The sequence below is a fragment of the Myxocyprinus asiaticus genome, chromosome 31 (assembly GCF_019703515.2).
Source record: "Myxocyprinus asiaticus isolate MX2 ecotype Aquarium Trade chromosome 31, UBuf_Myxa_2, whole genome shotgun sequence".
Classification (NCBI taxonomy): domain Eukaryota; kingdom Metazoa; phylum Chordata; class Actinopteri; order Cypriniformes; family Catostomidae; genus Myxocyprinus; species Myxocyprinus asiaticus.
In genome coordinates, this window is record NC_059374.1 from 10,122,154 (window position 1) to 10,141,016 (window position 18,863).

Sequence of the window (18,863 nt, forward strand, 5' to 3'; positions counted from 1 at the left end):
AGAATATTTCAGCTTTGCAGGTCCTCACAATGCAAGTGAATGGGTACCAAAATGTTTAAGCTCCAAAAGCACATAAAGGCAGCATAAAAGTAATCCATCATAGTCTAGTGGTTAAATCCATATCTTCAGAAGCAATATAATAGGTGTGGGTGAGAAACAGATCAATATTTAAGTCCTTTTTTTTTAACCATAAATCTCCAATTACACTTTCACATTCTTCTTTTGTTCTTCATGCACATACTGGTCATGGAAGAGAATTTATGGTGAAAACAGACTTAAATATTGATCTGTTTCTCACCCACACTTATCGCTTCAGAAGATATAGATTTAACCATTTGTGTCTTATGGATTACTTTTATGCTGCCTTTATGTGCATTTTGCAGCTTAAAAATTTTGGTCCCCATTCACTTCTAAAAATTCTTCTAAACATTCTTCGTTTGTGTTCAGTAGAAGAGAGAAAGTCATACACATCTGGGATGGCATTAGGGTGAGTAAAAAATGAAAGAATTTAAATTTTTTGGTGATCTATCCCTTTAAAAATGACAAGTCACCTTTAAAATATAAATAAAAAAAATTATAATAAAAAAGGAATAAATGAAAAGAAAAGAAAAAAACGTGGCATCTGTAAACAAATGATGCCAGACATTTTTCTCAGATATAACTCAGAGGCATTTTTGCCACGACTTGTAACGTGGTGATGTGTAGTGTATGTTCCCAATGGATTTTTACACTAATGTTTGACAGCCAGAAAGTGTCCACATACTTTTTGTACTCTTTTTAAACAGTATGTCTAAGGTATTATTGTATTGTACATTGTATAAATGTTCAAAAAATATTTTAGGGGCCGCTGAATCAGTGAAATATAACAAAAAAAGGAAAAATTAATTAATGGATTTGCTGACTCACCCCATCATATACATCATCAAGCTCTTTGGAGTCCAGAATGAAGTCTGGGAATCCAATCATGTCATATATGGCATCCGCCTAGAGCCATAAAATACACTTTATCCTGATTTTCTGGCAACTAACACAAACTGTTTACAGTTAAGTTGTTTTTACAGTCTTGAATCCCAGACAAATTCTCAAGTTTTGGTTATCCAGTCATGCAGCTGACTCAATAATTCTCATCTGCTCTAACCTTGTCCTTGGCAGCTTGTCGGGTCTGTTCATCCATCCAGTTCAAATCGTCTAGAGCATCTTTGAAAGCTGTGCGTATTTCATTGATCATCCCCTCTGCCTGCATTATGGGAAAAAAAAAGAGACAGGGTTATGTTCTCAAGATGCAATGCACACTGCTGCCACATGGTGGCAAACTCACACCATCAATGAGCTTCTAAATTCAACGTGCAGAACTAAACTTGGGTCTCATATTCAAAAACACAACATTTAGCATTTTTTAAATACTTATACAGTTGAAATGATAACATTTGGATATTACATAAACATTTCATAGTGGTTTTTATTTTAGTCTTAAAAGTGTAGTTTGCCATTTTTTTTTTATGGTAAAATACTGAGCGTCTTTGGCAGACGAAGGAAGCATTATTTCTGCAATCTTGGTGCCGTAAGAGGTGCAGAAATTACACAGTTCACCTTTAATATGACTCACAGTGGCTTTGAGTGACTTACTATTTCTTTGCTTTGTTTGTCAAAGGTGGCTTTGACGAAAAGAGCACCCAACGCAAAACCAAGAGTGTCGTCTGCGTTCCCAATGCACGTCTGCCACCGTGGGGTACAGGACTGCATATAAAACACACAAATGTCCAAATTACACTCAGATGAACTAATCTGGTAACCTGAAACAAGTAGTCATAAAAACACAAAATGGGGACCATATATTCAATTTGATTTGTGCCTCAATATTAAAAATGTTCTGATTGCACAAAAAAAAACCCAAAAATAAATAAATAAAATAAAATATATATATATGAATATACACTATATATATTATATATATAGTGGCAAGTAAAAGTATGTAAACCATTTGGAATTAGCTGGTTTTCTGCATAAATTGGTCATCAAAGTCACAAGTATAGACAAAGCACAATGTGCTTAAGCTAACAACACACAAACAATGATTATAGTCTTTTCATGTCTTTATTTAATACATCCCATTAAACATTCACGGTACTGTGGAAAAAGTAAGTGAACCCCCAGGCTAAAGACGTCAACAAAAACTAATTAGAGTCAGGAGCTGGCAAACCTGGCATCCTGTGGGTTAGAGCTACTTTGACTTATAAAAAGCACTCACAGTTTTGAGTGTGCTATACACAAGAAGCATCTGCTGACGTGGACCATGCCTGGTAAAAAAGAGATCTCAGAAGATCTACGATCAAGACTTGTTGTTTTGCATAAAGCTGGAAAGGGTTACAAAGTTATCTCGAAGAGCTTAGATATTCATCTGTCCACAGTTAAACAAATTGTCTATAAATGGAGACGATTTAGTACTGTGGCTACTCTCACAAGTGAATTCCCAAGTTTATCAAGATATCCTACAATATAATGTCAGGGTGGCTGTGCGCCAGCTAAAGTGCAGTAGAAGTTGGGAGATGCAGCAGGACAATGACCCTAAACATCGAAGTAAATCCACTGTATCCACTGGCTTAAAAAAAAAAAAGAAAAGAAAATCCACCTTTTGGAGTGGCCCAGACAGAGCTCAGACCTTAACCCAATAGAGATGCTGTGGAATGACCTCAAGAGAGCCATTCACACCGGACATCCTAAGAATATGGCTGAGCTGAAGCAGTTCGGAGGAAGAATGGTCCAAAATTCCTTCTGAACATTGTGCAGGTCTAATCCGCAGCTACCAGAAATGCTTGGTTGAGGTTACTGTTGCCAAAGGAGGATCAACCAGTTATTAAATCCAAGGGTTCACTTACTTTTTCCACAGCACACTGAATGTTAAATGTGATGTGTTCAATAAAGACATGAAAAATTATAATAATTGTTTGTGTGTTGTTAGCTTAAGCACATTGTGTTTGTCTATACTTGTGACTTTGATGAAGATGAGATCACATTTTAAGACCAATTAATGCTGAAAACCAGCTAATTCCAAAGGGTTCACATACTATTTATCACCACTGCAATTGCTATACAAGTGCATTAATTGCATTGTATATTATTTCAAAAGTAGTGTAGAATCTCTCTTAAAAGAAATAATGGGGACCAGATTTTCTATTTGATATGTGCCTCAATATTACCAATAATCAGATTGCACAATAAAACAATATGTGCAAAGAAGTAGTTCACCCAAAAATGAACATTCTGTCATTGTGTACCCATCCTTGGATTATTCAGCAGATTGAGTGCTCCATACAATGAAAATGAATGGGAACAGGGGATGTTGAGCTCCAAAAACGCATCATAGATGTAGTCCATACTACTCATGCACAATATTCCAAGTCTTCTGAAGCAACAAGATAGCTTTGTAAGAGAAACATATTGAAAGATAAGTTATTTACTGAAAATCTTGCCCTCAGCCACAGAGCTCAAATCTTATTTTTGCTTCTGCATATTCAAACTGGGCATCGGAAGACTTAAAATATAGTGCATGAGTTAAATGGGCTCCTTTTATGATGATTTATCTCATTCATCTCCTTTTGTGTTCCACGGAATGACTTGAGGGTGAGTCAATGACAAAAGTTTATCCCTTTAACTCACACATATACTCTACACACACCTTTTTGGTGCCATAAAGGCTCTCTAGAAGCTTATCCTGAGCATTTTCAAACCGCTGGTCTAGACTGGAGGCTCCTTTCTGCACCAGGTTCCAGATCATGTAATTATTCAAAAGACTGGAGAAGAAAGAGAGAGAATGTGTCAGAATATCTAAAAGAGGGACCATTCATGCATGTACTGTATATTCATTTATTTATCCATGTAAAGAGAGAGAGACAGTCTTACAGAAGAGGAATAAAATCTATTAATATTCATGAACAGGAGGATTGATAGACAGAAAGAGAGTGAGAAAGATAGAGAGACTGTTATTAGTACTGAACGTTCTGATCCACTATCTAAATAAGCATTCTCAGAGGGGGAATGTTGTTTTCCTGAAATCTGATCGGCTGTAACTATCGAGACGGTTGTACCTGCGGTCGGTCTTGTTGATGAGCTCTGAAACCTGCTGCAAGTATTCCTTTGCATAGACCACCACAGGCTCAGTGTCATTCAACTCCAGTGGCGAGAGGGCAGAGTTGAGATAATCCAGCCAATCAACTGCTGGAGCCAACATCTATAACCGAAACATAACGTCAACATCAGCAGGATTAAACAGCAGAATATTCCATAATACGTTTTATTCTAATACACTGTAACGTGTTCTTGAGTTCCAAAACAGCTAGATGGAGCACAACAGAAAGGAAGACTAAATCTAAGAATGTGATCTGTATGAACGGCTGCTAATTCACTGTTAAGGGGCCATTCACACAGGAGTCATTCTTGCATTCATAAACAGCAAGACAGCGCACAATGGAAAACAATGGAGTCGTTTTTTGTTTTTTTTACTTGACACAGCATCTTGTCATGTCATGTCAGTCATGGCACAAGGAACTGAAAAAAAGTGAGATGCAACAACTTCCGTTTGACACTTATGTACAGGCCAACAATTACAAACAAGCACAGACTGAATACAAGAACACATACTGAATGAATGACCCTTGGCACTGTTAAAAGTGATTTTTAGGATTATTTAGGAGATTCAGTTTCAGGCTTTTTACATTTACACACATTTTTTAAATTCATACATCGAACACAGAAAAGCAAAACATATATACACAGAATCAACATTTAACTCCCACGGTAGAAAAAGACTCTCTCTGCTTTATATATCTAGCCAAAAGCTTCCCTGCTTTGTCCCACGGCTCAAAGTATGACTGTCTTGCCCTGAATAGCCAAAACTCTACCTTCCGTGACAAAATAGTATTATATCTGTATTTCAGTCGGGTCAATTATCTGAGGTCATCAGATGACATTCGGCACTTCAGCTCTACCTCGGCACTTTTAATATTCCCTTCCAACTCCATGAGTTCTCGTGCTTTGGATTTTTTGATGAATGAGGCACACTTTATGATCTGACCCCTAAGAACCGCCTTAAGTGTCTCCCAAGCCACGCCCACAGAGGATACTGAGCACCAGTTGGTCTCCATATAAACATTGATTTCGGCCTTTAACATTTGTTGAAATTCAGGATTTTGCAAAAGGGATACATTAAAGCACCAACAATATGATTTATTTTTCTCCATATGTGGCAACACCTCTAATTTCTAAAAAGATGTTTCCAATTGAGCAATCAACAACAGATGAAATGAGGGACTTAGATATATATATATATATATAAAAAAAAAAAAATATATATATATATATATATATATATATATATATATATATATATATATATATATATTCTAGAATAAATCCTATGGACTGATGAAAAAAATGTATAGTCCTTACTAGATGGGTTCAAAATTTTACACATCCTGTGTTGCATCACTGTTACACACTTTTGCTTCACTATGATCAAGGACTGAGTCCATCAAAAGATTAAAGTCTTCTCCCAATATTATATCATGGGGGGTGCCAGTGGCTTGCAACATCCCTTCAAGATCTATAAAAAAGCCCTGATCATCAGTGTTAGGTGCGTAAATATTAGCCAAAATCAACATTTGCCCCTGAATTTCTGCTAAAACTATAATGACTCTTCCTAATTTATCTTTAATCTGTTTGAGACATTTGATTTGTAGATGCTTCCTTATCAGTGTAATGACTCCCCTGCTCTTACTTGAGCCAGCACTAAAGGAAATATTTTCACCCGATATCTTCCCAAATTTTTCAGATTCCTGCAGGGAAAGATGCATTTCTTGAAGAAACACTATATCATATTTCTTACGATTAAGAAAAGAAATAACCTTCCTTCTTTTTTTGGGGTGCCCCAACCCATTCCACGTGGGAGAGAGACAATCCACTCATATTAACATTTGACATTTTGGCATATTAGAAATAATAGATTGTGTGTCAAAAATAAAATTATAACGACCACATTCCAACATTAGTGCAACAATCAAACCCCGAACATCCCCCAGAAAAAAAAAGAAAAAAAAAAGAAAAACGTGCGCATTAACCCCATGCACGACAGCACCAACTGCCGTCCATCCCTCTAAACTCAAACAGTCCATGTATGCCTACGAAAGCCTCCGTGACAACTTTGCTGTTGGATTGCTCGAGTCCGGTGCTTTATTACAAATTTTGTGAGACAGAATTACACAACAGAAAATAATCTATAAAACAAACTCCAGCCAATAGGAGGCATAAGCACAAAAAACATGCAGAATCATCCACAAATTGTCCCGAAGAAGTGTTATTCTACAAAACAAACTCCAGCTGCTAGGCGGAACCAGCACAAAAAGAAACAAAAAGGTGCTCAGTTTCCTCGGACAGTCAAGTGAATGTACACTGAGTCAGGCCCACTCGGCTGCAAAGTCAGTATAACACAATGACTTACTCCACTGACTTTATGAAGGACATTGCATGCTGTGGGCATGCAAATATTTTGTGGCCATCCTTAGTATCTATTCTCAATTTGGCCTGGAACATCAGTGCAAAAGCGACCTTCCGTTGATGTAAGAGTTTCTTGCATTCCTTGAATCGATCATGTTTCTCTCTTGTTGGATTCGCAAAGTCTGGGAACAAGAAAATGTTGTGGTTCTTCCAAGAAAGCCTTCCTTTAATCCTCGCCTCGCGTAACACGAGATCTTTATCGGATGATCTCAGAAATCTGGCCAGAATTGATCAGGCCTGTCTCCCTCCGTGGATCTCTGAGCCGGAACTCTGTGAGCTCGCTCGATTTCCAGCTTATGGCCTGTTATGTCGAGCAGACTCGGGAAGAGCCCGTCTAGGAATTTTACCATATCTCAGCCTTCTTCGTCCTCAGGAATTCCAACAATTCGGACGTTGTTTCGCCGGTTACGATTCTCCAAGTCTTCCAACTTTTCTCAGACGTGATCCAAGTCTGTCTTAGTCGCTAGCAGGTTAGCAGCTAATTCCATCTCCGATGACTCCAGATAATCGATCCGTTTCTCAACAACCGCCACTCTTGTAACCATCTCAGTGAATTTCGTCACCATGGCAGTGATCAATTGACGTATTACAGCAAGATCCTCCAAGTCAGCAACAACCTTCATCAGCATTGCCGATGCGTTCATCAATTGACGCCGAATTTCCTTCACCGTCCAAATTGACTACCGGGTTTTCGGCCTGCTGCTCAGGGGCTTCAGCTTGAGCACATAAGTGTCTTTTAATATCTCCAGAGCCCAAGGATTTTGATTTCTTTGACATATTGTCTTCCTAGAACAGTTAAGAATCAGGGTGCATTGCATCTCAGCGGTTTATGACAAAAAAAGTATTAAAACTAGCAAAGTGCACCGTTCACACGTCCGAACCTCGCATGGCACCACATGACCAGCATTTTCACACATTTTTAACCCTTGGTTAACATAATCCTGGGTTATCTTTTGAGCTTTGCTGAAGATTATAAAGTTAACAGACTAGAACGTTCTACAAAGAAGGATTTGCCACTGTGGCATGTTAAAAAAAAAGAAAAAAAAAGAAGGAAAAAATCTGAGATACAGCTAAGGGGAACAGAGATAGAAAGAGAGAGAGTGAGAGAGAGAGAGAGAGAGAGAGAGAAAAAATAAATGTTTCACTTAGGGAGCCAGTAGCAAAATACATAAATGTTTCTGTTTTTGACAGTGATTACATACACAGAGGTCTACATTTTTTAAGGACATGAAGCAAGCATAATATGAGAAAAAAAGAGCCTCTCGTGAATTAAAGGTACATTAAGTAATTTTGTCTTTATGTTTTGCTGATAGATATCACCAAGGCATTTACATATTTCCATTGATCATGCTATAAATAATGGAGGGGTTGTACTTGCTTGTTTTGATTAATGGGGGGGGGGTTACCTCTCCCCCATCCCCTCTGGAATCTACGCCCCTGGATATAAAGGTATTGGGCTTTATACTGACACCTATCTGCGTCAATTAGATCTGCACGATTATGAAAAAAATAATTGTTGATTATTTCCCTTTATTTTGTTATTGTGATTCATTTTAATTCACAGAATTTACATCAAAATATTTATTTTGTGCAGGGTAACTGCATACCATATTCTTTATGTAGGAGTATGTGTTCCTGAATTACTTCAATGCTGTTTTGTAAATGTAATTTATACATGTAAATAAAGAATGGTCAACTTCATATTGGCTCTCTTAGCAACATGAAAAACAGAACTGTTATTCAAATTTTTAATAAATTACACATAGAATGCGATAACAGTGATTGGTTACAATTCTCAACTGCTGCTGCTGCCAAAAAAAAAAACTAAAATAAAAATTGTAGTAAATAGAAAATTGTAATGCAATGAGAATAGGCCAAATCTGAATGATGTAATTTACACTTTCTACTATTAATTAGTTCAATTGTAATCTTGATTATTTATGAGATTACTTGTGCAACCAATACTGAATCACACAAAAGCAAATGTTTTCAAATGTTGACATTATACGTATATTTGTGATTCCTTTATTTTGCACATTAAAGTGTCCGATAACAGGAGGGTTACTGAGATAAAATGAGTAGTATTTGTCTGGTCATCTGATATCAATATGGCAGTCACCATGAGGGGCAACCTGCCTTATGTAAAAACAAAACAGCTTTTTCTAGCCATTGACTGAAGTCCTCTAATCATTATAAACATATTGTCAAAAGTGCTATGCTTTGCTTTAGGGGTAAAACGTTTTAGTGGAAAAAGTTACATAGACTCTATATTAGTCTTTAAATGAATAGTTCATCCAAAAAATAATACATCTCTCATCATTTACTCACCCTTATGTCATTTCAAACATGTATGACTTTCTTTCTTCCACGGAACACAAACAAAGATATTTTGATGAAGATATGATGTCTGTTTGTCCATACATGCAAGTGAGCAAATGTTCAGGCACCAAGAAGGATATAAAAAGGCAACATAAAGGTAATCCATAAGACTCCAGTGGTTTAATCCATGTCTTCTGAAGCGATCCAATCAATTTTGAGTGAGAGCAGACCAAAATATAACTCCTTTTTCACTGTACATCTTTCCACTGCAGTCTCTAGGCACAATAATAATTGTCAAGCTCGATTACACTTCCTAGTGCTTGACACATACGCAGAGCTTAATTACACTAGGAAGGGAAATTGAGCCTAAAATCATGGTTGCCAAAGAGACTGCAGATGTCAAGATTTATAGTGAAAAAGGAGTTATATTTTAAGAAAAGGAAGCCATACGAGTTGAGGACGACATAATGGTGAGTAAATAATGAGAGAATGATGATTTTGGGTGATCTATTCCTTTAACTAATATGTACATACAGTACATTCAAAAACTGCTTTAGCATTTGATGCATTGTACTTATTGTGAACATATGTGTTAGGGGTGGGCGATATGCCCAAAATCTTATTTCACAATAACAAAATATACACTCACTGAGCACTTTTTACTATATATACCCTCATTTTAACACCTTTACACCTACTTATTCATGCGATCATCTAATCAGCCAATCGTGTGGCAGCAGTGCAATGCATAAAATCATGCAGATACGGGTCAGGAGCTTCAGTTAATGTTCACATAAAAAAAATCAGAATGGGGAAAAAATTTGATCTCAGTAATTTGGACCGTGGCATGACTGTTGGTGCCAGATGGGCTGGTTTGAGTACTTCTGTAACTGCTGATCTCCTGGGATTTTCACGCACAACAGTTTCTAGAGTTTACTCAGAATGGTGCCAAAAGCAAAAAACATCCAGTGTGTGGCAGTTCTGCAGACAGAAATGCCTGAGAATGGGGGGGGGGTTACTTACCTTAAACACTTTTTTGACCAAATTAATGCACATCAAAAAGCACATCTTTTTCTTTCATAATATTCTTTTTGCTTACTTCATTTTATCAGTGGTGCTGTTTCACAAAAGCTGACACAGAGCAGAAATATTTAATTTGCAAACAGCACCACCGATGTCACACCTCTTTTAATAACAAGCTCCTCTTCATTTTCTTGACTTGTTTCAGAGTCATCCCATTCTGTGTGTTCTGTGGAGATGTCTTTCTCCATGTTTCTTCAATTCTCTCAGTCTCACGTGAAGCCCTGCCCACTGTTAGACACGCTCATGCCATGCACATGGATATTAACATATTGCGATATATAACGATACAGAAAAATCTATCGATTTACACTTTATATAGTCACCACGATATATATCGTCATATTGCCCAGCCCTAATATGTGTTGTACATTAAAAGTACATGATTGTAATTACATAAGTAATTACACTGTAGACCCCTACCCCTAAACCTACAGTACCCTTAAACCCAACCCTACCTATCCCAAACCCTACCAGTACCCCAACCTTTGTAGCAGCAAATTTGAATCTTGTGAATGTTTCACAGAACAACACATATGTGCATAATAGGCACATTGTATTAAATGCTTAATTTTCTAAAGTACATAGTAATCCAAGACACCTAGGGGTGTAAAATAATATTGTATTGTATTGTATTGTATCGTATGATACAATGCTCACGATTCAATACCATACGTATCGTACGATATACAAACAAACACATTATAGTGTAATTAAAACCAAGCAGTGCAACACTGAGAGCTGCGAAACAATCTCCTCCCCAGAAAGGCGGTGCTGAGCGCTCACAGGAAAACAGAGCAACATACCTACAGTACACAGGCGAGAAGATCGATGGCAAATGGCCAGTAGATTGTAACGTTACAGCTTGTCGAATTTGCCAAACAACGGTGTCATGTCCCGGCGCTACATCAAACACGTCATTTTATCATTTCATCGCCGCGCAAAACGGTGTATTTGCGATGCAGAAACAGCAGCAAAGTTGCATTTAACAGCCAGCCTCTCCAGATGACATGGAGCATTACACTGACCAAGACGATCATAAGTAACAAAAACAAGCTTATTAAAAAATATGACAATATAAAAAACAGCAATTACACAAGACTTATTATTCTCTGGTTTTGACGTTGAAATGTAAACAGGTATGAGTACAACACTTGCACACAAGTTATAAGCCCGTAATAACACTGGTAAAGTTTACATGCAACGTGAAACCGGGGGAAGAGGCCAAAAAAAATTATGTGTGCCAACTGGTTTTTGCTCAAGCCGCTAAATAATATTGTACATATATCGTAAAACCAGAGATCAGGTTCCTCTCGAGTTTTTTTTTTTTCACCAATAAAATAACATTGAAATGAGTTTTTCCTTGCTACATTCACTTTAGCTGATCACTGGGGGCTTTCAGACAACAAGGCCTGATTTTCTATAAAGCTGCTTTGAAACAACATGTATTGTAAAAAGTGGTATACAAATATAAATGACTTGAGTGTAGACAAACTAATGAAAATTGTGAGTTCATATTAGTATTAATAAATGCAGTTCTATTGTTTGAGTTACTTTATTATAGAGCTCTACTTTTTGTTGCCAATATCAGACATTTATGATTTAAAAGACATTTATGTTGAATCCTTGTATAACTTTGACCTAAACATTTGTGGGTGCTGTTTTAAAAAAAAATCGTATTGCATCGTTTCGTATCGTGAGGCTTTGCATCATATCATGAAATTTGTGTATCGTTACATGCCTAAAGAGGGACCAAAATTATTTAGTTACTTACATCCTTAATAATGACCAGCATTCATTCTCTTCTGTTTTTTCTATAACATGTTTGTCTTTCACATGTTTGGATTTGCGGTTGCACAAAATCCTCAACTATGCAGCAGGAAAGTGATAATAATCCACACATCTGCATTTCTGAAACCCAGATGCAATTTTATCCGCTCTGCCCTTAGGTCTAATACAGCAAAGACCACCATCATAAACACAGTTGAAAGCCCCCCATCTACCAGAGCCCTCATCTTTACTGTGGGCGTCTGGAGAAAGAAAACAGATTAGGTGACTAAAATGGACTATTTTCTCTCTCTTATGGTTTTGAGTTTCATAAGGTTGCAGTGGAGCTGGGTTGTTTTTTTAAATAAACTCAAAAAGCAAGTGGACTCTTGTGAATGCTCTGCAAATAAACATGAAAAATGTGAAGTGACTATTACATGACTTGCATAATAAGAGGTAAGACACGAAAGACAGAAGACAAAAACAAGAGAGTAATATCGTTCTAATTCAAGTATGCAATTTTTTTCATTATTATAAATGTTAATCTGCAGAGATAACTACAAGTAAGCATTTGGTAGGTTGACTTAATAACTTAAAAAATGAATCGCTTACTTGTAGCTGGCTCTGCACCTCACAGTAAACTGGGATATGAGAAAAGTAATTCAAGTAAATTTAAAATACATTACAAATGATTCTATAATACAGCAATATCACACAAGCAAGAGTGCTGTATGCCCAGCTATCAGCACGGCTGTGATTCGTCCATAGGCACGAGGATGGACAATATAGCACGATTGCTATATTGAGTGTGATATTGCTTTTATACAACAGTCCAATAAACAAGCAAATAAATAAGTAGGCAAAACAAAGGACTGTCCCAAAAAAACGTTCGTGTGTGGAACTATACTTTCTTACCCCACGGATTCAGGATCTGCCATTGCTAGTTCGAAAGATGCGCCCAAGCCTACATTACTAATTCAAAAACCTCACTTTAGAACTAGTAGCGACAGCTTGGGTTCTCTCCTCCACCATGTTGAAAGTTTATGACTTCTCCCAACTCGGAAACTTGTCTCAGGTAGGCGCCCTGAGCGTGTTTGATCACTCTGCCTTTCACAACTCAGCTATGATCGGCAGTAGTGTTGAAGCTGTTAGTTTGACTCTGACTACGTTTACAAGGACACCAGAAAGTGGCTTATTGCGAGAAAGTGGGTTATTGCAAGAAAGCAGCATTCCCGTTTACATGCACTGTATAAGCGGTAACAAACATAGTATCCGAGGAAGACTTCACTATTTTATTCCCAGTTGCTTTGCTTTATTTCAAGATATTCCAGAGTTGTTGCTGTGTTTGTTTCCTTAACTTTCCATCACGATATGCAGCAGAATTTCTCTGAAATAATAATTTTTCCCTCTCACATAAAACTCTGGGATTCTCTCAATGTATAAGCGCATATATATATATATATATATATATATATATATATATATATATATATATATATATGTGTGTGTGTGTGTGTGTGTGTGTGTGTGTGTGTGTGTGTGTGTGCACATATATAGGGACCATCGACATTTTACATTGGTGTGTATAAATGGCTATAGAGCTTATATGTGCTTTTCCCACTGTAGTCCCAAAAATTTTTTAATCTTTCTGCTGTGTTGACTTGTTGTTGGGCTCCATCCTATGACGTTTGTTATCCGGTCTGTTCACGCACATGTGCATTATTCAAAAACCTGTAACAATGCCGCTTATGTGTTTAAATGGCCATATTAATCCCCGTTCTCTGGGAGAAACCTAGCTGTGTTAAACTGCTTTCTCTTAATCCCTTAAATGGCATAAGGAAATTGGCATTCTCGTTTACATGACATTTCAGAAACCTATTTTCTGCAAAAACCCTGGAAAAAAAACTTTTCTTAAATGCATGTAAACATGGTCTCTATTTCTCAGCTATAGTGTAGTAGTAATCCAAGTGATCATGGAAAGACAAGCCGATGACATCAATGAAACTCAAGCACTGACTAACAATACAGTCTCTCTCAACATCAACTTAACTCGCTCAAAAACACATAAAAGATGGTCTTTTGTCACCACCTGCTGGTTCAAATCTTTAATTTCACAGGGTTCTCTGTACCCCACTGTACAAAGGAGGAAATAGATTTTTTAAAATGATATCGCTGATCCTCAGCAACTGTTTTCACAGAAATCACAGAGAACTTCACTGAACGCAGGTGCATAAAGACAAAATGCTCTTAATAATTTAATGATGAAAACAAGCCACATGATGCAAAAATGATTGAATATAAGTATGCAGAGAAAGATGAACAGAAAAATAAGACAAAAGAGAGGATGAGCTGATATATTCTATTACTTAATCAAGAGACAGACAGACAGACAGACAGATGATAGATAGATAGCTAGATAGATAGATATATAGATAGAATAGATAGATAGATAGATAGATAGATAGATAGATAGATAGATAGATAGATAGATAGATAGATAGATGGTAAAAGAAAAAAGATATACGGAGTAATGGTTATTCTCATCCTATTCTCTGATTCTGCCCTCGTAAAGCGTGTACATACCAACTCACTCACACTTCTTGCATTATTCATAAACTCTCCCTTCTCGTATCTCAAAACACACTCACCACAAACACCTTTAATAAGCACTATGCTGAAACACAAACTCATTATTCTGGTTTAATGATAAAAACTAATGAACCCAAAAATTCAGCACGGAACTGAACTCATCTTGCATCTACTTATTTGCTCTTTCATCTATTTAACACACAACTATGCAAAACATCACGACTTTTATATAATTTTGTATAATTAAAACCTGAGCACACACCTGGAGCTCTGCTATCGTTATCTTGTGGTAGATCTTCTCCTCGTCTCTGCGTTCGTCCTGAGGCACGGTGATGTTGGCTAGCGCAGTCTCGAAATCCAAAATTTGCTGCATCTGACCCCGGGTGGAATTCTTGTCTCCTCCCAAAAACAAACCCAATTCCACCATATAGTCCAGATAAGCCTTCAACACCTAAACACACACAAACAATCACATTTCCAAATGCATTATGTTATATGATAAGAGCAATCATGCAAAAATCACTCAAGATACGCTTTTACAGACAAGTTCTGTTATCAAAGTAAAATCAGTTATTTTCATGTTGACTTTAAGCTCCGCCAAATCCTACCTTCTCATTTGTTTTATTGAGGTAATAATCTCGAGAAGGCAAGAAGAGTCCTGATTGGTCAACCTGAAGAAACAGGAAGTTTACATTGATGAACAAACACCAGAGACATTCTGTACGGTGGTAAAAACAGTAAATATAAAACAACAGGCAACTATCTTTGGACATAAAAGAGCTCTCAGCAGAAACCTGACAGAGTGACACCTGGTACTAAGATGCATTTTGGACGATGCAATCACAAATGTCAGCGCTAAATACAGGTGTAAATGGGGTGTAAAACACTTTGTGATAGGATCATAAAAACCACATACAGAAGTAGTATGACCACATCGCATATGAGGTTTAAACGCTAATCCGTCCTGAATGCGTCCCGGACAGCAGTGAAGTGCCTACTCTCACATGTCAATCAACCACTGCACTAAAACAAGAGTTTAAACTTTGCCGGTTACAAGTGGCTTTAAAAGGAAATAACTGTCTGTTTGAAAAATTTGAAAAAGTGAATACATACTATACTGTAAAAGCACAAGAACTTCACGGACCTTCCACTAAAGCAAGGGATAATTCTGCTCGAAATGTTGTGTTTGTGCTTAGATTAAATTTCAACTCCATCTGGGAGAAACAGTGAGTCTGTTTTATAAGCGCGTTCTTTGTCTTTTATGGCAGTTTATTATCATGCGGTAACACACTGACATGGTGACTGACACTTCCTTCGAAATCTGAACACAAGTGGTCACAGGAGACACCAGGTGTAACAGCAATGTGACTTGCCTGACCACATGTGATCAGATGACCAGAGATGCATCTTAAAACCAGGTGTCTACAGTATATGTACCTGAATGATATTGCTGTTGGAGCTTTTTGGGTCCACACTGACACCAACAGTGAAGAAGGGCTGAGCTCTGTAAGGTCCAGACACTGTCTTCAAAACATCCATAAAGTTATCTTTATCCCAGGACTCTGTGATGTTCCAACCCCCTGTCTGCACACATACACACCATCAGTTTTTTAGTCACAAGATTGTTTGAGCACATTGGCTACTGGGTCTGAAGACATGCCAAACCCGTTTAAGTCCTACAGGTTTATTTAACAAGCTCAAGTCTTACAGGCTTTTCTAACCCATTTAAGTCCTACAGGTTTAACTGGTCTACATAAAGTCAAAGTTGATGTAGTAGATAATTTAGGCTTTATACCACCTAGCAACCGTAAACCTATATAGGACAAGTGGCTATAGAAAATGGATGAATGGATGGACAACCTTGTAAATAGTACATGCAGTAATTCAGTTCAAAACGAAGCGTTACCATTTAGATGGGCAAGATGCTATTGTGAGAGAACTTGAATTTCAGCCTCTATGTCTTAGCCACTGTCTTTGTCACCAGCTGGTGGAGGCTTAAATAAATAAAGCCAAAAGACAGAAGACAGAATTTCCATCCTCTCCAAAACTGACTGCAAACTTGCTCCATTCTGGTATGGAATCCAGCCCTGTGTTTTTTCCAAAAATAAGTTTCACTCAAAAATAAATCATATCATGGAAGTAAAATGAGTTGTGAATGCTATTTTGTGCTGACTATTAGATCGAAGGTATTTCTCGGAGAGTGTGTGAAACAAATGCCTGATATACTTCGGTTGTCCATGTTGCTGATCACCTGCCGTCAACTGTGCTAAAAGAGTATCACAAAACAGTTGTAGTGGGCATGCACCGAATCATATTTGTTCGCGGTCAAAGAGTATACTTTGAAAGGCAACGTGGTCGAACGGGCGCGATCTGATCCAGAACGCAGAAAAAACAAAGTGGTACTTCCATTTGATAACACTAGTTTACAACATAAGTTAACATGAATTAATAATGAACAATACTTTTACAGCATTTATTCATCTTGGTTAATGTTAATTTTAACATACTGTATAGTAAAACATTTTTAAAATCAAAAGTTGTATATGTTAACATTAGCTAATGCACTCCTAACATAAACTAACAATGAACAATTTTATTCTTATTAACTAACAATAACAAAGATTAATAAATGCTGAAAAAAATACAATGTTCATTGTTACTTCATGATACCTAATGCATTAACAAATGGAACCTTACTGTAAAGTGTTACTAACAAAGAATACCAGGGCCTTATAGCAGAAAGCTGTGATATCTTGCTCTCAGAGCTAAAGGAGCAAAGCTCAGACACATAAGACACCTAATATCAAAGCAAATTAAATCTGTCTCACTCTATTTTCAGCTCTCTTTAACACTGTTCCTCAATCAATGTGATCCCAATGACACGACATGAGCGAGAGAGTGACAGATTGCAAGAGAGACAAATTGGAATCATCACATTTTTGTCTAACCCTCCAGTGAACAGCTGTATGTGGGCTTTAAATTAAGGAGATGAAGTGCTGTTTGACATCCCCGTTTTCTCTCTGGGAAGCAATCATCTTCCAGGGGACGTACATTAAAAATGTCTTAGACATGCTCTTAAGAATAGTCTTAAACTTTAAAAAATAAAAAATAAAAATTCTATCATCATATATTCACCCTCATGCCATCCCAAATGTGTATGACTTTCTTTCTTCTGCTGAACACAAACAAAGATTTTTAGAAGAATATCTCAGCTCTGTACGTCCTCACATTGCAAGTCAATGGTATGCAAGATTGTGAAGCTCCAAAAAACACATAAGGCAGCGTAAAGGTAATCCATATGACTCTAGTGTTTAAATCCATGTCTTCAGAAGCAATTTGATAGGTGTGGGTGAGAAACATAAGTCTTTTTTTCCTATAAATTCTTCTCCCTGCCCAGTAGGTGGTGATAGTAATGAAAATTTCCAAATACAAAAGAAGAATGTGAAAATGAAAGTGGAGAATGATTGTAAAAAAGGACTTATATATTGATATCGTTCTCACCCACACATATCATATCACTTCTGAAGACATGGATTTAACCAGTGGAGTCTTATGGATTACTTATACGCTGCCTTTATAGCTTTTTGGGCCTTTAAAGTTCCAAGCGGGTATAAAAGGAGCTGGTATGCAACCACTCATTCAGGTTTTATGCTGAGGAGCCGATATACAGTCCAGCCATTTCAGCGGGTAGTTCAGCGTTGTGGCAGGAGGGACACAACGTCTTGTTCCCTCCATCAGGGAACGGAGGTTACACAATTAAACATGATGTTCCCTATCTGTCACTCACTCGACGTTGTGTTGATGTAGTGACACCAGGGGTCCCTATATGAAACGCTACAATTGGCTGAACTGTGTTATGTGAACTGGCAGTGTGTGGTGGGCAGACTACTCTGTGCCTCATAGCCAGCACACCAGGTCAACACGTAACCTCCCCCAACATAGTTATGAGTGTCGAAAGGCCCTTTGGGGACAAGTCAACTACCCAAAAGATAGAGACAGGCTTAACCTAGTCATGGCCTCTTTTCCCCTTCTCTTTTTCCACTCCCTAAAAAAGAAGGGGGATTATCCGACTGGGCCACCAGGTCTAGTCGGGGGGTGTCCCTGCCAAGGGGAAGACACAGCGGAGACCGCACCTCGCCCAAAGAGAGGGGGGGGTATTTAAGTGGAAGGATACGTCACATGGTCTTTCCAACCATGTGGAGAGTCTTCAAGGTAGATCCTGCCCAATGGGGGAGGAGTTACTACGTACATGGAGACTGGGAGCTCTGCCCAAGGAATACGCAGTTTGCCAACAGGGAAACAAATAAGCGGAAGATATATATCGCATAGGGTTAGCCTTACAGGGAACCACCACATGCGGAGCATCTACCTCAGAACAGGACTCTTAGTTAGACCAGGTACTGGGCCGGCAGCGAATCTCTCCGAAAACTCGACTGCCACAGGGCTCGGAGGAAGTCAACCAGGGAACAAACTTGTGAACACTACTGGGAATTAATCAGCTCAAAAGGTGGTGGAAGGCGCTATGTGCAAGCGATACACCCGGCCGGCTATCCCGGGCT

At 37.8% G+C, this 18,863-nt stretch overlaps 1 protein-coding gene across 3 annotated transcripts in view; it reads right to left on the reverse strand.

The window, feature by feature from the left end:
• The window catches only part of LOC127421990 (endothelin-converting enzyme 2-like), a 111,403-nt gene that overhangs the window by 13,634 nt on the left and 78,906 nt on the right, over positions 1 to 18,863 (reverse strand). For all 3 annotated transcript variants that reach the window (XM_051665281.1, XM_051665282.1, XM_051665283.1), the window contains 8 exons: positions 15,742 to 15,888; positions 14,913 to 14,975; positions 14,567 to 14,755; positions 4,086 to 4,228; positions 3,677 to 3,791; positions 1,627 to 1,737; positions 1,139 to 1,237; positions 907 to 984 (listed from right to left, as the gene is read on the reverse strand). In XM_051665281.1, the coding sequence (XP_051521241.1) occupies positions 907 to 984; positions 1,139 to 1,237; positions 1,627 to 1,737; positions 3,677 to 3,791; positions 4,086 to 4,228; positions 14,567 to 14,755; positions 14,913 to 14,975; positions 15,742 to 15,888 (945 nt within the window). The remainder of the gene's footprint in view (positions 1 to 906; positions 985 to 1,138; positions 1,238 to 1,626; positions 1,738 to 3,676; positions 3,792 to 4,085; positions 4,229 to 14,566; positions 14,756 to 14,912; positions 14,976 to 15,741; positions 15,889 to 18,863) is intronic.